Here is a 27,451-nt window from a genome sequence, read left to right on the forward strand (position 1 = left end):
ACTATTTTTTTTTTTATATAGTTGATAGAATTCTAGATGTATTGAACATGGAGGAGTTTAAAGAGTTATCTTGCCCTTCTGTCTCCACATGGTGCTCTATCAAATGGGAATTGTCTCTTTTTCATGGCAATCATTTTATTAATACTCTTATCTTTGATTTAGTCTTTCTGTCAGATAGGTTTTGTTAATAGATGGAATAGATTGTTATTTAAACATGAAATGGGTGAAGAGTTATGCTAACATTTATATTTAAAAAATTATTTTCTAGACGGCAAGATTGTTTTACCTGGCAACTTTCTGTATTGTACATTCTATGGACGACCATGTAAATTGCAAGTGCTGCAAGTGAAAGGGACAGATGGCATGATATTAAGAAGGCCTCAGAATGACTCTGACACCAATGCTCAGGGAATGGCCTATGAACAGTCCAGCATGGAAACCAGTACCCTGGATGTATCTCTACAGCTAAGCCAATTAGATCTGGGAGAGCCTCAGGACCCACCATCGAGCAGTACTCCTTGCAAACCAGTAGATGACAGAATGATAAATAAAGACAGTGACATTTTGTTGGATGTTACACAGAATCATGGGGATAGCAGCGGACTTGGACTAGTGGAAGTCACAGAACTTAAATGTAGTTTTGAGTCGGCCAGAGGAGGAAATGAGCAACTTATCAATGAAGAGAGATTGCTGAAGTCAGCCTGTGTGGGAGCAAAGTGCAACACTGATATTTTTTATTTTATTTCTTCAACAACAAGAGTTAATTTTACAAAGGTTCATACAAATTCAGAAGAGGAAGACAACCAATTCAAAGTAACTTATGACATGATAGGAGGCTTAAGTAGTCAGCTGAAAGCAATTAGAGAGATTATTGAATTGCCTTTCAAACAGCCTGAACTTTTCAAGAGTTATGGTATGATTCCTTCAGTGTATTGCAACAGAAGTATTAAATTCAAACTAAAAAGCAGTTGGTTCATTCCACTTATGTAATAATTGTTCATCTTCTTTTCTTGTTTTTCTTTCCTGAGTGGTAGGTATGGTAGGAGGTGTGAGTTGCTTTGGGAGATACCAGTTAAGTGAGCCTTTTTTCCATGCTTGATCTCTTTAGGTTGTAATGTCAATTAGTTTCAGCCTTGTCTCTTCTAATTGCATACTTCCACAATTGTTTGTATTGGGTCTAGAGTTAGTATCTTGTCATTCTAGATCAGCTGTAATGACCAAAGAAGGAAACCGAATATTTAAATATGTTGGATAAGGCTTCTTTGTTAGGAAATGTAACTGTGAGCACATCTCTTTGCATTGAAGCAAGTGGTTAAGGGAGTGGTTGGTTCCTAGGAAACTCAGGGCTTCCTCTGTGTGGTAATTGCCCAGATCCTCTGCATGTATTTGGTGCCTACCATCTCTTTCTCTCTGCCTTTTCATTTTTCATGAATCTTTATATATATATATATGAATATATATATAAAATATGAATCCTTTGATTGACATTTTGTTAGTAATGCTTATATAACCTAAGATGGCTAGTTGAGATAAAAATTAGGATTGATGGCTTCCTTTGGATGCCTGTGTTCTTGTCCAAGCTTTGCGTTCTGATATTGAGCTGTGCTATCTGGGATGGAACATGGCAATTTGTTTGGGTGTCCAGCCAGTTTTTTACCAGTGTGCATGACCTGGTTGGGTCTACAGAGAGAAGGTCATTGCCAGAGATTAGGATTTGGGCCAGTTAGTACATTTTTGGGGGAGGGGGCAGGGCAGAAGGTCTGACTCTTTAGTTTTGTAATACGAGGTAAATTTATATTTTATGACTCCTATTTGCAGCCACATGACAATACAAGAAACCTAGTAATGCTGAATCCATTGTTCTCTTCTTTTTCTTCTAGGAATTCCCCCACCTAGAGGAGTGTTACTCTATGGCCCTCCAGGCACTGGAAAGACAATGATTGCCAGGGCTGTTGCTAATGAAGTCGGAGCCTATGTTTCTGTAATTAATGGTCCTGAAATTATAAGCAAGTAGGTGCATAATATAATACAATAAAGTGTTATTAAATGCTACTTAAAAGTGATTTTAAAAAAATGACTGCATAGCATTCTGTCTGGCTAGTTCATATGTTGAAATACTTTAAATTTGCTTTTAATTGTGTATAAAAATTAAGTTTAGAAAATAGTTTTTGAAAGTAATTTTAAGCATTCTGGAAGTATTAGAAAAATTAAATAAGCTTTTATAGACAAACTTTTAAAACACTAAGAGTTGATCCTTAAATGTAATTTTATTTGTTACAGATTCTACGGGGAGACAGAAGCAAGGTTACGTCAAATATTTGCTGAAGCCACTCTACGGTACTTACATTTAGATTTGTAATTAGTAATCAAGATTATGTTAGAGTTACTAACACTTTATATGAAACATGAAAGAACACTAGAAGAATAATACTGATAGCACTAGAAATGATTGTAAATCTAATGAAGTTGTATTTAATCTATTTTTATTTAGTATTGTTTTGGAAGTTTGATCAGTGAGTTATTGAATTACATAAAGTAGGAAAATTAAGACAATGTTGTATGGTAAGTCATGATTTTACTTGAGTATATAAATTTATGATTTAGGATACTTAGGCATATCTATTTTATTTAGCTGTCTTAGTAGATTGTATTATATTAGCCCTTTATGCTTAAAACCCTTTTTTTTTTTTAAATTATAGTTTGTTTCAAAGGGACAAATCTTTTGGTCTTTTTTTTTTTTTTTTAAGATTTTATTTATTTATTCATGACAGAGAGAGAGAGCGAGAGAGAGAGGCAGAGACACAGGCAGAGGGAGAAGTAGGCTCCATACAGGGAGCCCGACGTGGGACTTGATCACACCCTGGGCCGAAGGCGGCCCTAAACTGTTGGGCCACCGGGGCTGCCCTCTTTTGCTCTTTAAAAACAATTCTTATTGATTATTCCTCAGTTTAGGCTACCATATTACATTGCAATGAGTATAAGAATGTGGTCTATAACTTGGTCTAATGTATTATTCATAATAAGGCTATGTCCCTAACATTGTTTTGGTATTTAACTGATCATAATTCTGCTCTTATCAAAAGAACTTTCATTTTTGAAGTTTTTTTTCAGAGATAGCAGATGAAATAAGGTAGTCCTTTTATAAGGTTGGTAGTTCCAGTACTGAAAATTTGAGAACCAATGTATACGGTATTGTGTAGTGTGTTTTCATTATTATTACGTTCCTGGCAGTTGAAGCTTTCTTTTTTTAAAAGACTTTATTTATTTATTCAAAGAGACACAGAGAGAGATAGAGAGGCAGAGACACAGGCAGAGGGAGAAGTTCGCTCCATGCAGGGACCCCGATATGGGACTCCATCCTGGGTCTCCAGGATCACGCCCTGGACTGAAGGTGGCGGTAAACCGCTGAGCCACCTGGGCTGTCCTGAAGCTTTCTATTGTGAGAGAATTCACATCTTTATATGGGAGAACCGATCACCTCGAAAGTTCTTTTTCTAATAGACCAAAAAAAAAAAAAAAAGAGAGCACATTTGGAATTTCTATCCCTTGGACTTTACACCTGCTCCAGGGGACAACTCTGGCCTCCCGAATTGATGGAATCATAACAATTTACTGGGTATTAGCAGGCAAGTTCTATTTTGGCATAGACTGATCTCATGAGCAGTAGACTATTCTTAATACTCTACTTTTTATTGAATTTAGATTTGCTGGAAAGTGATGAATTAATAATTTGGACTAGAATTAATGTAAGGTTTTTCAGTTTAACATCTTGTTGCCTTTATCTTTAAAATTATTAACTGAGTCCTAAATTTGATACATTGCATTTCTTTTTTTAATTATGTTTTTATTTTATTTTATTTTTATTTTATTATTTTTTTTAATATTGAATCTTCTAAAGTTTTTTTTTTTTTTAATTTTTATTTATTTATGATAGTCACAGAGAGAGAGAGAGAGGCAGAGACACAGGCAGAGGGAGAAGCAGGCTCCATGCACTGGGAGCCCGATGTAGGATTTGATCCTGGGTCTCCAGGATCGCGCCCTGGGCCAAAGGCAGGCGCCAAACCGCTGCGCCACCCAGGGATCCCAAGTTTTTATTTTAATTCCAGTGTAGTTTACAGTGTTGTATTAGTTTCAGGTATACAACATAGTAATTCAGCGATTCCCTACATCACCCTGTTCTCACGATGGTAATCCCCATTACCTATTTCAGTCATCCCTCTTGTAACCATCAGTTTGTTCTCTGTAGTTAAGTCTGTTTTTTGGTTTCTTTTTTCTCCTTTGCTCGTTTGTTTTATTTCTTAAACTGATAAGTGAAATTATATGGTTTTTATCTTTCTGTTACTTATTTCATTTAGCACTATACTTTGTAGCTTCATCTCATTGCAAATAGCAAGATTTCTTTCTTTTTATGGCTGAATAATATTTCATTGTGTATATATACTACATTTTCTTTATCCATTCATTCATCAGTGGACATTTGGGCTGCATCCATTATTTGGCTATTGTAGATAATGTTGCTCTAAATAAGAGGTGCATGTATCCCTTTGAATTAGTGTTTTTGTATTTTTTGGGTAAATACCCAGTAGTGTAATTTCTGGGTTGTAGAGTAGTTCTATTTTTAACTTTTTGAGAAATCTCCACAGTGGCTGCACCAGTTTGCATTCCCACCAGTAGTGCATGTGGGTTCCTTTTTCTTCACATCCTCGCTCACACCTATATCATGGTTTTTTATTGGTTCTGACAGGTGTGAGGTGATAATCTCATTGTAGTTTTGATTCACATTTTCCTGATAAGTGATGTTGAGAATCTTTTCATGTGTCTATTGGTCACCGGTGTATCTTTGAAGAAATGTCTGTGTCTTCTGTTCATTTTCAGTTGGATTATTTGTTTTTTGGGTATTGAGGAGTATCAGTTTATATATTTGGATATATGTTTTTGCAAATACCTTCTTCCATTTAGTAGGGTTGCCTTTTAGTTTTGTTGATTGTTTCCTTTGCTGTGCAGAAGCTTTTTATTTGATGTAGTCCCAATAGTTTATTTTTGCTTTTATTTCCCTTGTCTCGGGAGACATATCTAGAAAAATGTTTCTATGGCTGATGTCAGAGAAATTACTCCCTGTGCTCTCTTTGTAGTTTCAGGTCTCCTATTTAGGTTTTAATCCATTTTGACTTTATTTTTGTGTATGGTGTAAGTTTCATTCTTTTGCATGTGTGTTTCAATTAGAAAATTGGAAGTCTTCAGTTTCACTTGAAACACAATACATCAAATTTAAAAATAAGATGTATATTAAATAATTCATTTTACTTGTTTGTTTTTAGACACCCATCAATTATTTTTATTGATGAGCTGGATGCACTTTGTCCTAAAAGAGAAGGGGCTCAGAATGAAGTGGAAAAAAGAGTGGTAGCATCACTCTTAACACTGATGGATGGCATTGGTTCAGTAAGTATAGTACCAATATCTATTCTGTGTTGTGAAAGCAATGATTCCTAATAATACATATATAGTAGCAAAAACTATCAAATATATCTGAGTTTTGGGATATTATAGGACAGGGAAAAATATTAGCCTTAAAAACTAAAGGAAAGAATCCATAAATTAATTTTCTTCAGCAGATATCTTAGTAACTAGGATGATATAATGCCATGTGTTCCTACCATATAAAAAATAAACAGTGATGGATTTCTTTTGTAGTAAATGGTATTAAAAATCTGAAGCAAAAATCAGTAAGGAAGATTTAGATCAATTTTACTAAGAAATTTCATGAGTAAGTCCTCTATACTCCTATAAAAATTGATTCTTTTGGGGCTTTATGTTTAACAAGTGAAAGAAAACAAAGTGAAAATAATGGAAAATATGTACAACATCTAAAAAGAATCTACCTGTGTTACCACATTCTCTGATAGGGCATTTACTCACACATTAATAAAAACTATGTGCTTATTGGGATCCCTGGGTGGTGCAGCGGTTTGGCGCCTGCCTTTGGCCCAGGGCACGATCCTGGAGACCCGGGATCGAATCCCACGTCAGGCTCCCGATGCATGGAGCCTGCTTCTCCCTCTGCCTATGTCTCTGCTCTCTCTCTCTCTCTCTCTCTCTCTGACTATAATAAATAAATAAAAATTATAAAAAAAAATAAATTTAAAAACTATGTGCTCATTATGAAAGGAAGATCCATAGGAGCAATGGCAGGAATGAAGAAAAATTTTGTCAGACTCCTGTGACAGCCATTTACCAGAATACATTTCTTATGCAGGATTGTAAATAACACAATTTTTAGAGTCATAGTATGTTAGAATCAAAAGAAATTTTAGAAAACATGTACCCCCAAGCCCTCCTTTATACATTAAAAAACTGGACAGTTAGAACTTTCCTACTGGTAGAAACTAAACATGTGAACATAATGTGAAGATTGGGTTTTAAGTCTCCATTATTTGCTAGCGTGTTACAGTTTTTTTTTTTTTAAGATTTATTTATTTTAGAGAGAGTGAGGGAGAGCGAGCTCACGAGCATATGTGTGCAAGTGGGGAGAGGGAAGGAGAAGGAGAGAGAATCTTAAGCAGACTCCCCAGCATAGGACTCAGTCCCACATCCCATGAGATCATGACCTGAGCTGAAATCAAGAGTTGGATGCTCAACTGACTAAGCCATCCAGGTGCCCCAACAATTGTGTTGACAATTTTAAGAGTAACATAAAAGAAGGATACCTGAAGGAGGCTGGATGACCACGTGATTCTAAGTCTTGGTGCAATAACTAGGTGTGATGGTGTCGCAGATTTGGTTCTCAGCCTTTAAAATTGGAGAATTCAATGATGCTAGTATGTTGGAGGTGGCAGGGCTCTGAGAACTGATCCATAGTAACAACACTCACAAAAGATATACATAGGGGATCCCTGGGTGGCGCAGCGGTTTAGCGCCTGCCTTTGGCCCAGGGCGCGATCCTGGAGACCCGGGATCAAATCCCACGTCGGGCTCCCGGTGCATGGAGCCTGCTTCTCCCTCTGCCTGTGTCTCTGCCTCTCTCTCTCTCTCTCTCTGTGTGTGACTATCATAAATAAATAAAAATTTATATAAAAAAAAAGATATACATAAACTGAGATGCCAATTTCTGTTTACAATAAGAAGTAGAATCGGGGATCCTTGGGTGACTCAGCGGTTTAGTGCCTGCCTTTGGCCCGGGGCTCCCTGCATGGAGCCTGCTTCTCCCTCTGCCTGTGTCTCTGCCTCTCTCTCCCCGTGTCTATCATGAATAAATAAATAAAATCTTAAAAAAAAAAAAAAAGGAGAATCATTAAGCCAACCAAATATCTTTGTTTATTGATGACTTTGTTTATGGATGACTCTTTCCACCTTGACTGCGAATATTTCTAGAGAGCTGTATTATAATTAGAACAGTTCTGGTAAGTATGAAATCAGATGGAAGGCTCTGTTTTGGAGGATCTTAATTATTACATCCTTGCTGCCTCTTTCTCTTCTGCTGGGATAGGTCCACTGTGGACTGATATTCTTGCCTATGAGCAGGACTGGAAGCGGGTGACACGGATGTTTAAGTATGAAAATGCTTACAGGCGTGTTTTTGTCTTCTAAATACGTAATTGATAGATTTATTGTAATCCATACATTTTCTGTTGGGACAGCCAGTATAATTGAATAGGTTTCAGTTTCCTTACTTTGAATCACATGTCAGTTAAGCTTGTCTCTGTGGGATTATACTTGGGTCATCAGAATAAAATGTTGGATAACTTTCACAGATGGCTGATCATTATAGTTCTTTATAATTTGTTGTTCCAAATTTCATTCCTATGTGAAAAATCTGTATGCATTCAAGGGTGGCTGATACTCAGATATTGGTTATATTGCTGTCTTTATTACTAGGAATTTAAACATCAGAATAAAAAAAGTACAGTCCACATGTGAATAAGATTTCTAAGACAACTGTATAATAGAGTCTTGTTCTATTTGGATAATGTGCTGGTCATAGTCTTTGTTTCAATTAGGGGGAAAAGGACAAATTAAAACAACTTTATGGTAGGATATTATACGTTCTTATTCATGAAAACAGTGAAGTTTAGATGCCAAAAGGGGGAGAGAGACATCACTATAGTTGGGAAAGTACATAGTGGAAAACTTTCTAGATGAGGGAGTTTTGAGGCTGAACTTAGGAAAATGTGGGATGCGTAATAACAGTGTAAAGGATGAAACTTAGTGTGGACACTTAGATCCATATTATCTATATAGCCAGTACTTCTGTATGTTAAGTATAGATATAGATAGATAATTTCAGATCTGTATAGATATAGATAAGGCAATTGTATGTATTAGTGTTAGAAGAATGTGTAATTTATTCTTATTTTATTTTGTAAGGAAGGAAGTGAAGGCCAGGTGTTGGTCCTTGGGGCCACAAATCGCCCTCATGCCTTAGATGCTGCACTTCGAAGACCAGGACGATTTGATAAAGAGATAGAGATTGGAGTTCCTAATGCTGCAGATCGGCTAGATATTCTCCAGAAATTGCTTCAAAGGGTACCCCATTTACTCACTGAAGTTGAACTGCTACAGCTGGCAAATAGTGCTCATGGGTACGTTGGAGCAGACTTGAAAGCCTTATGTAATGAAGCAGGTAAGTATGCTTTGCTACTGTGAGTCTTATTATTATATCTTATTTCTTGAAATCACTAATTTTTTTCTAATCATGAAATATATGTTTATTGAAAACTAGATAAGTCAGAAAACTATAAAAAAGAAATAAAAATCACTTTTACCTAAAGGTAACCACTGTGATAGTATATATCCTTTCATACTTTTCCTAAGTGTACACACACACACACACACACACACACACACACACACACCTGTATAATTAGATTCATTAATGGCAGTATTGATGGTAACTATTTATTGATATCCTGCTATGGAAATTAGGGAGAAGTGCCTACGGGAGGATCAGAATTTTCCTTAATGAGCCCACTTTGTATTTTTTGAAGTGCTGAAAAAGTACTTAGCAAAATCTAAAAATTCTATACCTCAGAGTATGTGATGGTGATGTTAATGTCTGAAAATGTATAAGGGCTGTTATTAATCAGTTGACTGGCTTTAAGAAATCTATCTAGGCATAACTGTCTTTACTTTGGAAGCCCATAAGACCTTTTAACATTTGTGTAATTTTTCAGAGTAATTTTAACCATGAAAAATGTACTCAAATCAGGGCAGGTTTTATAAGCTATTGAAATATTTCATCAGGCAAATAAGAACTTACTGAAAAAAATATCTCATTGTTGTTTTGTTTTCATTTGTTTGTTGGTCCTAAGAAGATGTGTTTATTTTCTGGTAGCCTCTAAAGGCTGGGCATATACCTCATAGCATCCCTGGTTTGCCAGTAATCTCAGGTTCCTTAAATTTATTCCCTTGGATATATGTTTCTAGGTCCTTTTATACTTTAGAAGGAATTTTTTTCAGTTGTATGCTCTTGTTCCAGTTTGTGACCTATTCAACATTTTCAGAAGATGTTTTACAGAAACTTTAGCCCTTTTAGGTAATGGAAGAAATTGGATTTTTGAGTTGGAAATTTAGTTGTTTTAGAGCTTTAGTATGGAAATATGGTAACTTCAACTTCCAAATTATTGATTCACAATTAATCTAACATAGTAGGTTTTGAAGACCCTTCCTTTAGGCCTTTCATCTTTCTAATCTGGCTCAATATGTGTAGAGAAGAGAATATAGAACAAAAAGCAGGTTTTTTTTTTTTTTTTTTTTTTTTTTTTTTTAAAGGATTTTTATACTATATTTAAAAAACCACAAAATAAAAAAAATAAAAAAGGGATCAATCAACATATATCTTAGAAGTCCTTCCAAGAGTCTCTGTACGCAGCAGCCACACAGGCTGGCTGAGGCCTTTTCCTTCTCTGCTCAGCCTGCAGCTCATTTAAGGATCATCGGAGATGACTCGTGCTCTAGTTCTTAAAATCAGACTTGTTCAGCCAAATCCAAGACCCTGAACTTATCCAAATTGTAGAAACATGCTTTTACCACCCGTCCACCAAAATACCTCCCATTCAGATCAACAACAGCTTTAATTGCTGACTCAACTCTCTCAAACTCTAAAAATATTCGTACTGTTTCATCATCAGGGGCACCAGGAATTTCAAATATCACACATTTTCCAACTTTGCCGTATTTTTCACACTCTTCCTTGGTTTCTGCTTCCAAGTCTTCATCTACCTCTCCTGCACCAACCATGTTCCTTAGGAGGACCACTTTGGTAGGACACTTAAGTATTTCAGTTAATGGATTTGAATCTGACTTCTTGGATGCATCTTTCTCTGTGGCATCACCCACAATGATCTTGCCTCCTCGCTTGCTTGTCTTCTCCACTGACAGTGCTGTGCTCAGCCCTTGTTCGTGCTTCCCAAGACCCTGGCCTTCCCGGAAGCCGTACTTCTGCATGATTTTATGTGCTACTGTGCCACCCATGTTGGCAAGGAAGGAGTTGCCAGGTCCAGTTGGAGATCTGGGTCTGTCTTGTTCCTCGTATACTGGAGGAGGGATAGCAGCTTTGGAAGACTGAGAGCGAGGTCTGGAATCCTCTTCGTAAGGGAAATCTCGGGGTAACTCTTTGTCTTTCTCTACAAGAGAAGTGGGTGGTGCGATGGCAGCTCCGCCCATGCTTCTTTTCCGCCTCTCCCGCTCATAATCCTCATCTTCATCAGAATCTGGATCTGGTCGCCTCGAAAACCCACTAGCTTCATGTCTGTCTTTACGCCTCTTTTCTCTCTCTTCTACTTCTTTCTGTCTTTCCAGCTCCCGCTGTCTCTGTCGTTCCTCTCTTTGGCGTTTCACTACTTTCTCATAATCGTTAGGAAACATGGGATCATATTCATCAGCTAAAGGAATCAAAACTTCTCCTGCAGAAAATCCACTGGGAACAGGATCCTTCAGGCCGGCCGCCACGTGCGGGGGGGTGTCCACGATCTGCCGGTCGTCTGAAGAGCCACCTCGCTTTAGGTCGATTACTGGGGCAAGTACCGTACTCTGTTTCGTTCTCTGGCTCTTTGCTTGTGTGAGAGCTGCCTTCTTGACCTGAAGCTGAGACTGCAGAAGTTTAAAGTTTTTGGACCAGCCTTCTGTTTTTGAATCACTGGTCTCCACTCCCAGGTCATCGTACAGGGACATCTTTCAAGTTTAATGCCGGCCCGCCCGGCCGACTCTCCCCATGGGCCGCGGCGCCGCGGAGACGGAAGCCCGCGACCGCAGCACCCGGGCCCAAAAAGCAGGTTTAAAGAGAAAACTTGGAAGGGATATTTAGGGGTTTTTGAATATCTTACTGTTGGTAGAGAAAATCAGTTTTATTCTTTTTGATCATTATCATAATTTTCATGTTAGAGGACTCACAGTTGGAAACTATAGGTTATATAGGCTACAAGGCAAATACAAACATTCTTTTGGTGCATTTTGGTCCCTTTCTATCTAGTTTCTTGTGCTTCACAAGAAATGGTGGGTTTAGTCATGAAAATGAATTCCCTAGCGAACAAGAAGTATCCGGGGATAACTTTGTTTCCTTCATTCCATTAGGTGATAATGAAGAGTCTGGATTACTATTTAGGTATTGCTTTGGATTTCACCATCTAGGCAAGGATTCATTCTTCAATATCCTTTATCAGGCTTTTTTTTTTTTAACTTTCTCATATATTTCATGCACTCTCGAAGGCTCTGGGCTTCTTGCTGTCCAGAAAAAAGATGAAAGAAAGAGATTTGTGAATAACTACTTACACAGTGAGATATATACTCATTAAACTATGGAGAATGTAGTGACTTTTCCTATGGGGAGAGGAATGCTATGATTATATAGAAAAGTCACATCTAAGAAGAAGCTTAAAAAAAAGTTCCACAGGCAGAATAAGGCAGGTGAGAAGGTGGGAAAGGGAATACATTCTTTCCCACTGATCCTCACACCAACCTTGTGATATGAGTATCAGATAGACTCAGGAGAGGTCTCACAGCTGGTATGTGTCAGAGCTAAGATTTAAATTTAAGATCCTTTTATTCCAAATCTATGCTGTGCATCAAAATTAAATCATAAAACACATGATTTTGTCAAAGTGGTGTAAGGCTTTTTTTATTTTATTTTTTATTTCAAAGGTAAGTATAATCTGTAAATTAAGTTGTGTCCTGGGACATCAAGGGGAAATGTGATAAAGTAATTTACATACTAGATATAAATAGGACCATCTACCCTCATGGGCACTGTAGTAACCCCAAGAACTTTAGGGGAATAACAAGAAGATTTAAAAGATTGTACCCTGTTACATTTAATTTAAATTACTATGTTACATTTAATTTAAAAAGTTGTGAAAGGATGAGAAAGTGGGATGAAGAGGGGCCTCCAACCTGAAGATAGAGGGGTGAGAGAAAAAGAGGGAGATATGGGGTATACTTGGCACATACAAGCAGTAAATAAATAGTAACTTCTATTAATGTGACTTAATAGTAATTTCAAATTATCAGTATTGAACTGATCTTTTTTCCTCTAGTCTGTGAATTGGTTTATGAGAAGGTAGTTTTTAAAAAGATTAGCATTAAAATTAAAGTGTCCAGTAGGGAAAATAGGTGGTTTTGTGTATACTGTCTTAAATACTAACATATGATTTGTTATGTAGTTTCATTCTCTATATAGCAGAATAAAGTTTAAGAACCATGTAGTAGAAAGGTGTTTTTCCAAAGAAGCAGGGGATATAGTAGAAAATGGATTTTGAGAGTTGGACAGACCTGCTTTTAAAATCAGGCTTGTGACCTTCTTGGCCTTATCTGAGCTTTAGTTTTCTACATTTGTACATTTAGAGGGTTGTGGCAGGTGATACTCTAAGTGCCCTTGTAAATATGACATTCCTAGATATAAGGGAGAACGAAAAAGAAATGGGGAAAAATCAAAAAGAAAGGATGGGAAAATTATAAAAAAGGGGAAAATAACTACCAACTTAACTTACTAAATGTGGCCTGGCCTCATTACTTTCTTCATACACTTGGCCTGTCTGCCCTTCATTGTCTTCTCTTTAGTATCTGTTTTTTGAATAACTTAAATGTAAGTGGTTAGGGCTTGCTCCCACAGCGTTTTTAGAGAGAGTGCCACAAAACATACTAATGTCCATTGTGAAGTTATAGTTAACTACATTTTCTTATTGAAACAATTTTATAATTTCCGATTGTGGACTTGACATGAGTAAATTATTAATTTGGCTAATAGTGCAACTCAGAAGGGAAGATGAAATAACTCTAAAACTCAGTAAGCATTAAAAATAGTAGAATTACATTCCAAGTGCTATAGAATAGGCATAAGCATGTCCCACACATTGAACACACAGGGGTATCCATCCCCATATATTATGATGTGCATATTAAGCATAGGAAGAATAAACTCAGCTTTGTGGTAAATTTAAGCTACTCTCCTAGTTTAAAAAACTGGGCACTTAATATTGCATCCTACCTAAATTTAGAGGGGTTATTAGGAAATAATATGAATGGCTCTCAGTCTTTTAAAATGACTACCTAGGGGAGGTTTGAATTGGTGCCTTTTATTTTTTTAAAACCTGTTAAGTTTCCTTGGGCAAATAGAAGCAGTTGCAATCATTACATTCACCTTAGAGAATCACTGTTTTTTTTAAAAAGTCATGATGATATATTAATATTTGGAGGTAGTAGTAATTTCTGGTACATAGTAGGTGCTCAATAAGTGTTTGATCTGAGAAATATATGTGAAAGCTGGGAGACATAATGAGACTACCACCCCACTGCCCTTGTAGAGCAATAAAAATGTTTATTAACCTGAGAGTTGAATCGGTGTTGTTTTTAAACCCCTGGTGAGATTCATGTTCCTCTCTCCTCTATTGCCTTCAGAAATCCCTGTCTGTGCTGAAAAAACAACCCCAAGTGGCTATTGCTACCTTTATAGGTAGCAGTAAATAAGGTATTATTTTGTGATGCCCAGATCACTATTTTCTTGAACATTCCAGTCCATTTTTAGCATCCTACTAACAAGATTTCTCAGTCATGGCTCTGACTGTGGACTTTATATTTTGTTTAAAACCAGTGCTTTTCAGAAGGCACTTTTCATTGTTTGCCAGTTGTGCTATGTTTGCGTGGACAGCTTGAGAATGTCCACTGGCATATCTGGGAAGTAAAGGCACTTTAACTTCCAGATTTGTGAGGACAGTGAGATAGTCTAGCTCCAGGAGATGTATTCCTGAGTACATAAGTTAATTCTATCTCTTTCTGTAATTTGTTCTTCTCCACGAAATCCACATTCATTTCATACGTGCTCAGTTCAGGTGGGATCACTTGGAGCAGAGGTTCTCAGATCTGCTCATGTATCAGAATCACTTGGAGAACGTAGTAAACAGATTGCTGGGTGTGTGCCACTCCCAGAGTTGCTGATTCAGTCTTGGCTGGTGCTTGTGAATTTTAACAAGTTCACAGCTGATGCTGTTGGTCTGCAGACCACACTTTGAGAGCCACTAACTTAGGTAAGACATTGGTTCTTAAACCTCATTATGCATCAGGTTCACCTGGGAAGCTACACACACACATTCCCTCTCCATATTTAATTAAATTAAGGGAAGTAGGGAACTGGAGCCAGTATTTGTTTTCCTACTGATTTTAAAGCAGCCAGTCTTGCAGTTGCCTATGAACAAATATTCTGAATTATTGGTTTAGGCCAGTGGTTCTCCAGTTTTAACCCGCATAAAAATCACATGTAGAGCTTGTTAAAACAGAATTCTGGGCCCCATCCTACTGATTTATTAGGTCCAGGTGGGGCCCAAGAATTTGCATTTCTATCAAGTTACAGGAACTATCAATGCTGTGGATGCCAGGCTATACTTTGAGAAGCAATCATCTTGGCTCACTAACCCTGTTTTTTGGAGGCTCTGTAACTGACTTAAATAACTAGATAAATTTAGGGACTGTAAATCTCTGACTACCTCTGATGGTGTTGAGTTTTCCCCCCGAGTCTTTTTTATGTGACAGTTGTACTATTCTGAACTATATCATTTAACTCTCTTTCTAGGAGAAAATAAGTATCCAAGTTTGCCTTGTAGGTACATATAATGGTTCTGAATAAAAGTTAAAATTAACCTTTCTGAAAGTTAGAACAGCCACAATTAAGGAAAATGTTAAGAATTAACAATTAAGAATACAAATAAAAATATAGACTTACGTTTTTCCTAGAACATTTCCTTCCTTAAGATTTGTGGACCTGTGTGTTCTTTGCGTTTTTTGCTCATTGGCTGTCTAATAGTTTTCCTTCTTTCTAGAGTGCCTTCTAGTCAGGGAAACCTTGCCCTTTTTAACAAAGAGTGGTACACAGGTGTCTAATAATAGCATAAGTAAAGTGATTCAGATTTTCATTTAACCTAAGTGGATTATGTTTCCCATTGTTTTTTGTAATTTAAAGGTTACTGTTTGTGGGATACTAATACAAAAGATCAAAGTCTTTAGAATATTACTTGTTTGTGCATTATTTTCCAGGGCTAGAAGTTTTTTACAATCTATTCCAGTTTGTGAGAGTGATCTACATCTTCTACAGGGTGCTTATCTCAATTTTTATAATCTTTTCCAGTGTTATTAATAGTTTCTGTATCTTTTAATTTTGTCCTCATAGTGAATATGAAAATTGGAAATACCACAGTAGTGTTGCTTTCAGCACTTGGATCTTTTATCTGAACAGATACAATGTTTAAATATTGAGGGTTGGGTGTGAAACTTACTTTCAAATGTTATGGTTTTTTTACAATTAATTTTTGAGCTAGAGTGTGGTTTGATATGTTGTGACTTGTCCAAAAGCCTAATGTTTTGTAGCTCACCTTTTTAAGCAAAGAGCAGCTGCATTTTGAAATGTTTTATCTCAAGCGGACAAGTTGTTTACAAGCTCAACTCTGACACATCCTGACATTTAATATCTATGTTTGTATTCTTCCTGGGATTAGGCTGCCTTTCTAATTAATTAGTTGCATAGCCTTTTATTAATTCCCTTAAAATTTATACTGTTTTAAATTAACAACATAGATAAGCATACCACACTTTTTTGGAAAACATGAAATGTTAATTATGTAGCAGAGACATGAATTATATAAACTCTGCTGAATGTTAGAAGATGCTTAGCAACAATGTTTTCCAAATATAGGGATTTATTATAAACTTATCCTTCTAAGGCTGCCTGTGCCATTTCAGGAGAGTGAATATAAATAGAGCTTGATTTCTTCAAGAAGTGGACTCAGTCATTTTGTTTACAGAGAAAGGAAGTACTTGCTTCACATTCTAAGAATTTATCTTTAGCATCCTTGTTGATTACACATCATTTCAACATGTTCATACCACGTATTTGGGCCTTGATAAGATAGCATCACAGACAGGAAGAATTAAAACTCTTATTTAAACAATGATTTTGTCTTTATTACACTGAAGTTGGTCTAATAACAATACAGAGTCTAATTACTATAACATAACTTTTTTTGAGGCAGAAACTTTTATTGTCTTATACCAGAATTCTGAGATATTTATATCTGTTGCTCCCCTCTCCCACCCTTCACTAGCTTATTTTAATAGGAATGTATGGAGGATCTACTGTGTACAAAGTATGCAATGGTCCATCTCTTATGAAAGGATAAAATTTTCCACCATTTTTTGAATTTTGCCAATGTTGTTTTCTAAGTTAGAATTAAAATATTGATTCTGCAAAAATTCAGTTTTTTTTTTAAATTCAGTATTTTTAAGTGAAATTCAGGGAAGTAATGGTATTTAAGGAAAGCTTTTGGTGAGCTGCAGATTCAAATGCTACACTACCCATTTAATTTCTTAAATTCTGTTTCCTCACCTGCTAACCATGGATACAGTATTTTTTTTAGAAGTTCTTACGAGGTTTAAAAATGTACTCTGGCTGCAGTAGTCGTGGTTTCTATAGAACTTCAAAAAGTATCACTTTCATTCCTTTAAAAAAACATTCAAATTTTGTGTGTGTATTTGTGCATTTCTCTGGTAGAAGCTTATTTGAATTTTGGCAGTACTGGTATTTTATGAAGTATTCTTGGTTATTCCCGTACAGGTGATGTTAGGGAAATCTGGCAGGATCCTCTACCTTGCTGGAGAAGTAATTTTTCCTGAATTTGGATAAGTAAAAGTCTTTCCCATCAATAACAATATGTGAACTAATTTGGTAGGGCTTGTTTTGGGGTGCCTCCATGACAGATTTTCTTGCTGAACTGGGTAGCTCTCATGTCATATATAGGCAGAGTCATAGTCTTTCTCTCCCCTCTGTATCCTACATGTGAGTCTGCTACAGGCCTGCAGTAGAGCAACAAAATTATATTGATATATCATGATCATTACTCTAATTAATGCATTTTATAATGGACCATATCTATTCATTATTGTGCCTGGGTAAATAAGTATTTATGCAGTGTAAAATCTCATGAAACAATGAATTTTCTCCTCTGTTTTGTGATTATGAAATGTAGTGGGAGTTTTATTTGTGATTTTGGGAACAACGCTGAATATAGAGGCTGCCAGGTTCTGTTTCTCCATAGATAGACTTGCTTCTTTTCCTATAGCTAAAATTTATAATAAACAGGACCTGACCTTTACCTCCTTTCAACTGTTTCAAAGAGGTGCAGGATACCTATGTCTCAGAATTGGAATTTCTTCTAATTAATTCATTGATTTCTCAAGAATAGATTTATCTGAAAGAGCCCCCCCCCCCCCAAAAAAAAGGATTTTTTTAGTAAGAGGTGAATTTTTTTTTCCTTTTGGTCAGTGAATTGGGTATCTTAATATTACTTTTGCTCTTCATTTGAAATGACTGGAGCTGAATGGTCTGTTTCAGAAAAACAGGTGGTAGTTTTGATTCTGTTTAAGCTCTCAGTGATATATACCATTTACTTCATTAGTGGAAACTTTTCCGAGCTGTCTTGCCAAGACTATAAAAGTAGGAAACTTGAGGAAAGGTTTTCTTCCTAATTAAAGCAACCACAGAAGTAAAATCAGTATATCTAAATAGTTTGAGTTATTTTTTAAATTATTTTTAACTCTTTATCAGATCCTGTCTGCTTGATTTTCAAAATTTATTCAGAATTGGAGCTTTAAAAAAAAATGAAACTGTTTCCATTGCTCTCATCTGGACTGTGGTGATAACCTGCTTCCTGCCTACTCTGTCTTCCACTGCCCAGCCCTCTTTCCCCTTACCATTTAAGTGCAGGACTTTGAATTGTAGGCTTTGGAGATGAGCAGAGTCTTGGTGGGGATTTGGAACTTGTCAGCAGTGAGATGGTGACTGAAGCCATGAAAATGAATGAAATCACTTGGAGTGAGTAAAATTCAGTCATGTATTCATTTATTGAGCCAGACACTGGACTGGGTGCTAGGGCTGCCTCAGTGAACAAGATGGCCCTAGACCTCTCCTCTTAGAGCTCAGCATGCCCAGGCAAGTACTATGGAGTAACAGGTAATTACAGTACAGTGTGTTGGGTGTTTGTGAATGATCAGGGAGGTTTTAGAATGCTAATGAGGAGAGAAGAGGGGTTCTAGGGAACACCACCATTCAGTGGTTGGCTTGTTAGAAAAGATCTGGTATAGGAGACTGGGGAGTGGGTAGAGAGATGGGAAGAGAACTGAAAGAAAGTGCTAACTCGAATAAGGGAAGATTGCAGAGAGGAAGTAATTAGAATTAATATTGTATTAGTTATCATTAATCCAGTGTGTTAGCCACTGTTTAAAGTGCCTTATACATGTTAATGCATTTTTTACTCACTGCATCCCTTATAAGGTTATCTTCATTTTATAGCTGAGGAAACTTAAGTCAGAAAGGTTAAGAAAAAAAAATAAAAAAAGAAAGAAAGGTTAAGAAACTTTCCTAAGATCATATACTAAATGAGTAGTGGAGCCAGGATCAACAGTATTAAAGACCACAGTGACATCCATTGCTTAGTTTCTTACCTGGGAAAGCACGGGGGCTTTGGAAGAGAATAGTTATAGTGGAGTCCTGTGACTTGCTGTTAGATTGTGATAAATTGAGGGATTTTTGAAAGTTGAGGGAACAGAGATAGTACTTGTGAATTACTTTTTCAATTTTAATGTTGTGTTATTATTTAGAGTTTTGTACCTTCCATAAAAAAACGAATGAATCTAGTTGCCCTGCCCTCTGCGTTTGCCTCCTCTGTGCCCTGTTTTCCTCCTCAGGTCAAAACCAGATCAAGTTATATTCCATTATTATTTTCCTGGTTCCTCATCTCTGACCTGGGCCTTGTTCCAGTCTACCAGGGCCATAAATCTTCAACCTGTCTTGGCATAAGAATTGTGCTGTAGTCAACTATCTTTTTTTTTTTTTTTTAACTCAACCTTGTAATACGATTGATAAGCTAAGTAGGTAAATAATTTGATACTAAAGATTTGAAACTAAAAGCTATATTTTTAGGAAAATTTATTAAACCTGGGCCTGGTGAAGTGAATGAATCTTAATGTTTTAGAACTAGAAGACCCTCTCAGAAATCATTAATACATTCCCTTATTTCATAGATGGGGACAGACTGTGTGATCTATCCAGGCTCAGGCAGTGAGTGAAATCTTGGCCCAAGATTCAGATCTTGAAACCAGTATGCCTTCTATAGTGCCATTACTTTTAAAAGCAACTTTTGAAAGTGACAGTGGCTTCATAATAGACCTGGCTCCTACAACCAGCTTATGTAACACCAATCACTTGGAATATAAATAAAGCAAGAACCACAATACCTTCTTTGAGGGTATTTTGTTTGATTTCTTTTCTAGTAATGAGCAGTGAGAAATGGAACTCTCCCAGTGATGTATCAAGTGATACTTATCACCTTGTCTATATTTAATATTGAGTTGAGGGAGAGTAAAGGCTCTAGATAAAACAAATTTTCCATAGTTTGGATATTTTGAAGAAAATATGTTTTAAAAAAGACTTAGATTTTTATTATCGTTGCATTCAGTCTTCATGTGCCTGAGGAAATTTTATGTTCAACTTTTACAATTCAAATCTGACATCCAGATGCCATGCTTCATGTTACTTTTTCATATAATTAAATGTCTGTAGGGTAGGTAGTAATTCCGAAAAGCATTATTATTCCTGTGATCAGTTTAAGTTCATTGTTAGTTTCCAATGAAGGAACCTAATTACAGTCTCAAAAATAATATCATTATTTAGTAAGCACTGGGTATAAAATTGTCAGGATTCCATATGTGTAGGGCAAGATGATGTTTGTTGATTGAATCTGGAGCAGATGGTTTTGCAGAACATGAATTTAGAGTAATTGCTCTTGTCCGGAAGTGATTATATCTGGAAAGTGATGTGGAGCTTGAGGGGGAACATGTTTTAGATTGGAAAGAATGTGTTGGCATTAGGCTTGCCTTAGGCGTCTTGAGTTTTCTTCATTGTGTCTTGTTTTCTATTCTCAAAACTTTTGAGAGCATTGGAAAATAAAATAATTAAAACAAAATGACAGATTTATTGTTTAATTAACTACACCTGTTTTTTGTCTCAAAGTTATGTTTTTTAAGAACAGAGATGTACTGCTTCTGTTTTTGTTTACATTTTAAAAATTAAACTTAGTAAGAAAAGGAAATATCATAGATAGCTTGCCCTAAGCTATATTCGCTGATGGTGTACATGTGTCCATTTGCCCCTCTAGTTGTTTACTTCTGTTTTATAAAAATATATATATATTTTTAAATTTAATTTCTTGGCATAGGCTTTAGGATGGCCTCATTAGGAATGGTTGATGTCCAAGCATTTAAGCTTAGTGTCATAGAATTTTAAAGCTGAAAAAATAATTCAGATTTTATTTTTTCCATTTAATAAGTGAGATAACATATGACTAAAGAGGCTAAATTTTATGTAAAGTGACACCTGAGCTGGTAGCAGATCTCAGACCACGGAGATTTGGGTGCATTAATATAATAGCTCCAAGGATCTTTAATTTTTGCAAGCTCTGATTTACTATTTAATTTATTTAACATTTAATTCATATAAATTCTGTTTCAACTTGCATGTTATTTTCAAAAAGCATTTGTATAAAATAGAGTAGCTCTATAGAGAGTCTAGAATTGTGGAACCTCAGATTCGTAAAGAATTTGAAGGCTTATAGCAGGAATTTCATGGATCCCTTAAGTTTTTATAGCCTTTACAAATCTGTAATTTTCCATATTGTTCTTTTTCCATTTCTGACCATGCTATATGTTGTCTTCTCAAATACCTGCAAACAAATTAATTGAGCTGGATTTAGGTTTATATAAAATATGTTCGTTTATATTTCTAAGTGTGAATTCTTTTAAGGACAGGGATTTTGTCTTTTATTGTTCTGCAGGGCCTCATAATCTCTAAAGTTATGCTCATTCTTGTCCCTAGGCTTTTGTATCTGCTATTCCCTCTGCCTCAAATATGTTCTGCTTCCTCTGTGGCCTCAATTCTCATGTTACCAGTTTAACATCAACTCATTTTTCAGGTCTGACAACTTGAGATTGGACACATATTTTAGTCTCTCTTCATTTGTAAAACAGAAGAATACACTAAATGATTTCAGTGAGGGTTGTCTAAACTGTGACTAGTCCCACAAAACTGGGTTAGATGTCCCTGACATGTGTTTTTGTACCATTTTGTACTTTCCATGTCATAATACTCTGCACAGTTTATAATTATTATTATGTGTCTTCTCTATTAGACTGCTAGATTCTGAGAGGCTTATCTGCTTCTTGCTCTGTGTAGTCTTACATGTAAGGGTTCAATACATTTGTTGAATAAATTATGTTTAGGAGGTGTGCTTGGTGAATATTTTGAATGAGTGAATAGGTGAATTAATATTGAAGAAGAGTGCCACTGAAAGAGTAACTTTTTGATGAATATTTTCCCAGTGCCTTCATGATAGAATATTTTATATTAATAGTTGCTTTATTTTAATGTGAACTGTAACTGAATGCCAAGTAAGTAATGCAGTATGGCATAGTGCTTGTCTTATTGAGAACTGTTATTTTAAAATATACCTTCAGATTAATTAAGTGTAAGGAATGCTGTTGTCTCTCCTCAAGTCCTGTTCTTTTCTTCTTTCTCACCCCCATTCCCATACCAAACATGTCCTTTTGTATAAACATATACTGAAAATGAGAACTCATTGTGAGGACTGTAAGTCATATACAGAATACATATTTTGCAACGTAGTATGTTTTGCACACAGGTCAACTTATTTACTTATTTTCTAGGTTCTCACTGATTAAGGCTTCTGTACAGACAGTTCACAGAACTTTTTTTTACTATTCACATATGCATACAATTTTTCTGTTATGTTGCTTTTTTAAAAAAATCATTGATTTGTAGGAATTCTTTTTTTTTTTTTTTTAGGAATTCTTAATATAGGTTGGTTATGAGACCTTTGGATACATACATGTATATTTTAAATATCTTCTACTCTGATTTTTACTCTCTTCATATTGTCTTTGGAGGAACAGAAGTTTGTAACTATATATAATATATTTATTATATATAAATATAACAAAACCAATTTATCAATATTTTTCTTTGTGGCTGGCGATTTTCGAATCCATTTATTTTTTTATTTTTTAAAAGATTTTATTTATTCATGACAGACACAGAGAGAGAGAGAGAGAGAGGCAAGGACACAGGCAGAGGGAGAAGCAGGCTCCATGCAGGGAGCCTGACGTGGGACTCGATCCGGGGTCTCCAGGATCATGCCCTGGGCTGAAGGCGGTGCTAAACCGCTAGGCCACCAGGGCTGCCCCTTTGAATCCATTTATATCTGTTGAGGCACCTGAGGGGCTCAGTTGGTTAAGCATCTGACTCTTGATTTTGGCCCAGGTCATGAACTCAGGGTTATGAGATCAAGCCCTGTGTTCCCCTTCATGTGCTGGGCATGGAGCCTGCTTAAGATTCTCTTTCTGCCCCTCCTCTCTGGTACACTCTATGTCTCTCTCAAAAACAAAAACAAAAACAAAAACAAAATCCAACTATGTTAATTCCACTGTGATGAATATTTTATATTATCTTCTTTCATTCTAAAGATGTTTTGTCTTTCCTTTCACATTACCATCTATAATTTATTCCCTTTTTCCATGTATATCATCAGTTGTACCAGCACCAGTTAATGAAATGACCATCTGTCTTTCCTTGCTCTACATTGTTACCTTTGTTATACATCAAGAGTTTGGGTTCATCCTGAATTCTCTGTTCAGTTTCTTTGATCTCTTTATCCTTGTGTGAATTACTGAAATGTCTTTAATCACTTCAGCTTTATTAAAAGCTTTTAATTCTGGAAAATAAGTGATCCTTCTTTTTTCTTCTTATCAAGATTGTTTTGACTATTCTTGGCCGTTTGCATTTGCTTATAACTTGACAAATCAGCTTGGCTGCTTGGATTTCTCTCTCCTTCTCCCTCTGTCCTGCCCTCCCTGTCATCCTCCCTTCCCTGCCACCATGCTCACATGTTCTCTCTCTCTCTCAAATAAACAAATCTTTTTTTTTTTTTTTAAGATTTTATTTATTTAATCATGAGAGACAGAGAAAGAGGCAGAGACTCAGGCAGAGGGAGAAGCAGGCTCTCCACAGGAGCCTGACATGGGACTCCATTCCAGACCCCAGGTTCACGTCGAGGCAAAGGCAGATGCTCAACCACTGAGCTACCCAGGCATCCCTCAAATAAACAAATCTTTAAAAAATATTGGGACACTTGTGTGGCATAGTCAGTTCAGAATCCAACTCTTGGTTTCAGCTCAGGACATGATCTCAGGTTTGTGAGATGTAGCCCCAAACTCAGCTGAGCATGGAGTCTGCTTTGGTTTCTCTCTCCCTCTGCCCCCCCCCTTCTCAAATAAATAAATGAATCTTTTTTAAAAATCAGCTTGATAGGCTTCCCCACTCCAAGCTGGACTTTGATTGGAATTTTTAAATCTCTTGATCAGTTTGAAGGAGAATTAGAAAGTGAACATCTTTGCAATCCATCAATATGATAAATCCCTTCACTTATTTTCGGTCTTTAATTTTTTAAAGTTTTTTGTGAAGAAGTCTTGCATAATATTCATCATGTATTCTTAGGTAGTTAGATTTTTTTGAATGCAGTTATAAGTGGCATCTTTAAAAATTTTACTTTATAGGTTTTTTTTTTTTTTGCTGTTACCCAGGAAAAGTAAATTTTTGTGTATTGACTTTCTGTCTGCCTGCCTTGCTAAATTCACTTATTAGTCTTAATAGAGTAAATTTAGATTCTTTGAGTTTTCTATGTATATGATTATGTTGTAGCTTTACATGAATGCAGTCTTCTGATAATAGCAGTTTTATTTTGTTCCTTTTAATCTCTATGCTTGTTACTTCTTTTTCTTGCCTTATTACACTGGTTAGGATTCCTAACATTGTATTTAGTGTAAGTAATAAGTTATTCTTATCTCCTTCTTGATACTAGGAAGAAAATTTGTAATATTTTACAGTTAAGAATTATATTCACTCTGTTTTTTTGTAGGTAATCTGGTTAAGAATTTCCATCTGTCCTAATTTGTTTTTATAATTTTTTTTATATTACTTCTCATGTGTATTGAGATAATCATACTGTTTCTCTTCTAATACTGTGGAGAATGATGTTCATTGATTTTCATATGTGAAACCAACCTCATATTCTTAGAACATAGTCATCTTGTCATGATATTTATGTATGTATGTTTTTGCTGATGTTTTGTTTGGTGTATTTGCAGATATGTTCATGAGAGAGATTCTCAATTATAATTTTGTTTTCTTATAACGTACTCTTAAGATTTGAGAAACACAGCTATGCTGGCCTTATGATTCAGTTTGGGAATTTTTCTGGCTTTTATTTTTCTCTGGAAGAGTTTTTGTAAGTTTAGTGTTCTATTCGTCCCTAAATACTCCGTAACATTTTCCAATGAAGCCATTTGTGTTTGGATTTTTGTGAGACAAGTTCTAATTACAGAAACACTCATTTAATAGCTATTGGAATATTCAATTATGTACTTTTTGTTTATGTGTTCTGGTAAGCTATGTCTCCTAGAAATTTCTTCATTTCATGTAAATTTTCAAATTATTTCCTATAAGATTATTCCTAGTATTCTGTTATTAGTTTTTCCAATATCTGTAGGTTCTGTAGTGATGTCTTTTTTTTTTTTTCATTCTTGATATTATAATGGATCTTTTCTCACGTTGCTCTGATTCAACTGACCAGAGTTTCAGGGAATAAAACTTTGGCTTCAGTTTTTTAAAATTGTATGTTTGTTTTCTATTTCATCAACTTCTTTCTTCATATTTCCCTCCTACTGTTTTGTTTTTTGTTTTTTTTTTGGTTCATTTTATTGTTCATTTTATAAGATGAGCATCTCATTGACTCTCACCCTTATTTCTTTCCTAATGTGTGCATTATGCCTGTCTGGTTTTTTTAGTACAGCTTTAGCAGCATCCCACAAATTTTGGTGTTATATTTTCATTATTATTTATTTTTAAAAATTACAGTGTTTGTTGAACTTTTTCTATGACCCATGAGTTATTTGGAAATATATTGACTAATTTCCAAATTTTTATGTATTTTTTGGTATCTCTCTGTTACTGATTTTAATATTCTTACTGTGGTTAGAGAATATATATACTGTATAATTTCAGTACTTGAGGTATACAGAGAATTGCTTTGTGTCTCAGCATATGTCAGTTTTGATACATCTTCCAGGTACACTTGAAAGCATGGATATTTTACTATTTTAGATATTTTTTCTACATATGCCTAAGTTTGATGCTTCACCAGGAAGGAGCATATAGTTCTACTCACAGCTATGATTTATTAAATGCAAAGGATACAAGGTAGAGTCAGCAAAGGGAAAAGGCATTTGGGGCAAAGTATGGAGAAAACCTGGTACAAACTTCCAAGAGTCCTCTCCCAGTGGAGTCACATAGGACATGTTTAATTCCTTCAGCAGTGAGTTGAGACAGCATGTATGAAGTGCTGTCTATGAGGATAATTCTTTAGAGACCCACTGCCTAGGGATCTGCACAAGAAATCCATTTTCCTGTTATTCAGTTACCAACTGAATAGCCTATGCTTTCTTCATTGAATTGTGATAGATTATCAGAAGTGTATAATGTATTAAATTTATATGCATATGGATCAGTCTCTGAATTCTGTGTTTCTTTGTGGTCTATTTGGTTTTATAGCTTTTACATGCTCTATTTGATACTACTAATTATAGTATATCTTCATATGTGGTAAGATAAATCCTACTTACTTACTTGCATTATTGTTGACTTTGTTATATACAGACCTTTGTTCCTCAATGCTATTTTTAGAGAAAGTTCATTCTGATTTTTTTTAAAGATTTATTTATTTATTTATTCATTCATTTATTTATTTATTTATGAGAAACACACACACATAGAGAGAGAGAGAGAGAGAGAGAGAGAGAGAGAGGCAGAGACACAGGCAGAGAGAGAAGCAGGCTCCATGCAGGGAGCCTGATGTGGGACTCCATCCCGGGTCTCCAGGATCACACCCTGGGCTGCAGGCAGCACTAAACCGCTGCACCACCGGGGCTGCCCAAGTTCATTCTGATTTATCAAAAGTATACAATTGGCATTTTGATTGGGATTGCATTTAAAATAAGTAGATTGTTTTGAATAAAATGGACATTTTTATGATATTTTTTTCCCATTCAAGAAACTGGAATGTCACTCTTTGATTCATATTTTTCTCTTTATTAAAATGTCTCCGTAGAGGTCTTGTATGTTTTGGTTAGGTTAATTCCTAGTTATTTACCACTTTTGTGATTATTGCAAATGATGTCTTTTTTTTTTAATTTTACTTTAATCTTGTTCTTGGTGTAGAGAAATTTTATATTGATAAATTTTTTTGTCAGTCTTCAGCTTTGTTTGACTCTCCTATTAATTCTACTAGTTTTCTTCTCATCTTTTTGGCTTTTCTGAGTCTATGATGGTCTTATGCAAATAGTGGATGCTTTATCTCTTTCCATCCTTTTACCTTTCTCTTTTATCTTTTCTATTCTTAGTAGCCAGAGCCTCTGTGACTAAATTATCTAGTAATAGTGATTTTGGCATCCTTGTTACCAATTTTAGGGAATGCATATTAAGTGCATTGCACTAAGTGTAATGCTTGCTAAAGGTTTTTGGAATAATAATCTTAAATACACTCTACTAAGAGCATTTTAGATTATTTTTATCATTATAGATGTTGAATCTTATCAAATTTTTTTTTACTATATGAGTAAAAATCATTATTCTCAATTTAGTGTGGTGAGTTAATAGTTTCTCTGATGAATGTGTTTTTTTATTTCTGAGATAAACTCTTTGTGAATATACGGATTTTTTTAATACACTGTTAGATTTAGTTAACTAATGTCTTATTTAGAGCTTTTGCCCCATGCCCATAAGTGAGAAACAATT

At 35.6% G+C, this 27,451-nt stretch overlaps 2 protein-coding genes across 3 annotated transcripts in view; one reads left to right on the plus strand and one right to left on the minus strand.

The window, feature by feature from the left end:
- The window catches only part of AFG2A (AFG2 AAA ATPase homolog A), a 326,044-nt gene that overhangs the window by 11,332 nt on the left and 287,261 nt on the right, over positions 1-27,451 (plus strand). For both annotated transcript variants that reach the window (XM_055317094.1, XM_055317095.1), the window contains exons 5-9: positions 269-913; positions 1,881-2,010; positions 2,281-2,337; positions 5,319-5,442; positions 8,365-8,620. In XM_055317094.1, the coding sequence (XP_055173069.1) occupies positions 269-913; positions 1,881-2,010; positions 2,281-2,337; positions 5,319-5,442; positions 8,365-8,620 (1,212 nt within the window). The remainder of the gene's footprint in view (positions 1-268; positions 914-1,880; positions 2,011-2,280; positions 2,338-5,318; positions 5,443-8,364; positions 8,621-27,451) is intronic.
- On the minus strand, positions 9,812-11,254 carry LOC129504407 (splicing factor 45-like). Its single transcript, XM_055317096.1, has one exon. It carries the CDS (start codon positions 11,167-11,169, stop codon positions 9,964-9,966), a length of 1,206 nt encoding a protein of 401 aa, XP_055173071.1. The 5' UTR covers positions 11,170-11,254; the 3' UTR covers positions 9,812-9,963.

The sequence above is a fragment of the Nyctereutes procyonoides genome, unplaced genomic scaffold (assembly GCF_905146905.1).
Source record: "Nyctereutes procyonoides isolate TBG_1078 unplaced genomic scaffold, NYPRO_anot_genome, whole genome shotgun sequence".
NCBI classification, from domain to species: domain Eukaryota; kingdom Metazoa; phylum Chordata; class Mammalia; order Carnivora; family Canidae; genus Nyctereutes; species Nyctereutes procyonoides.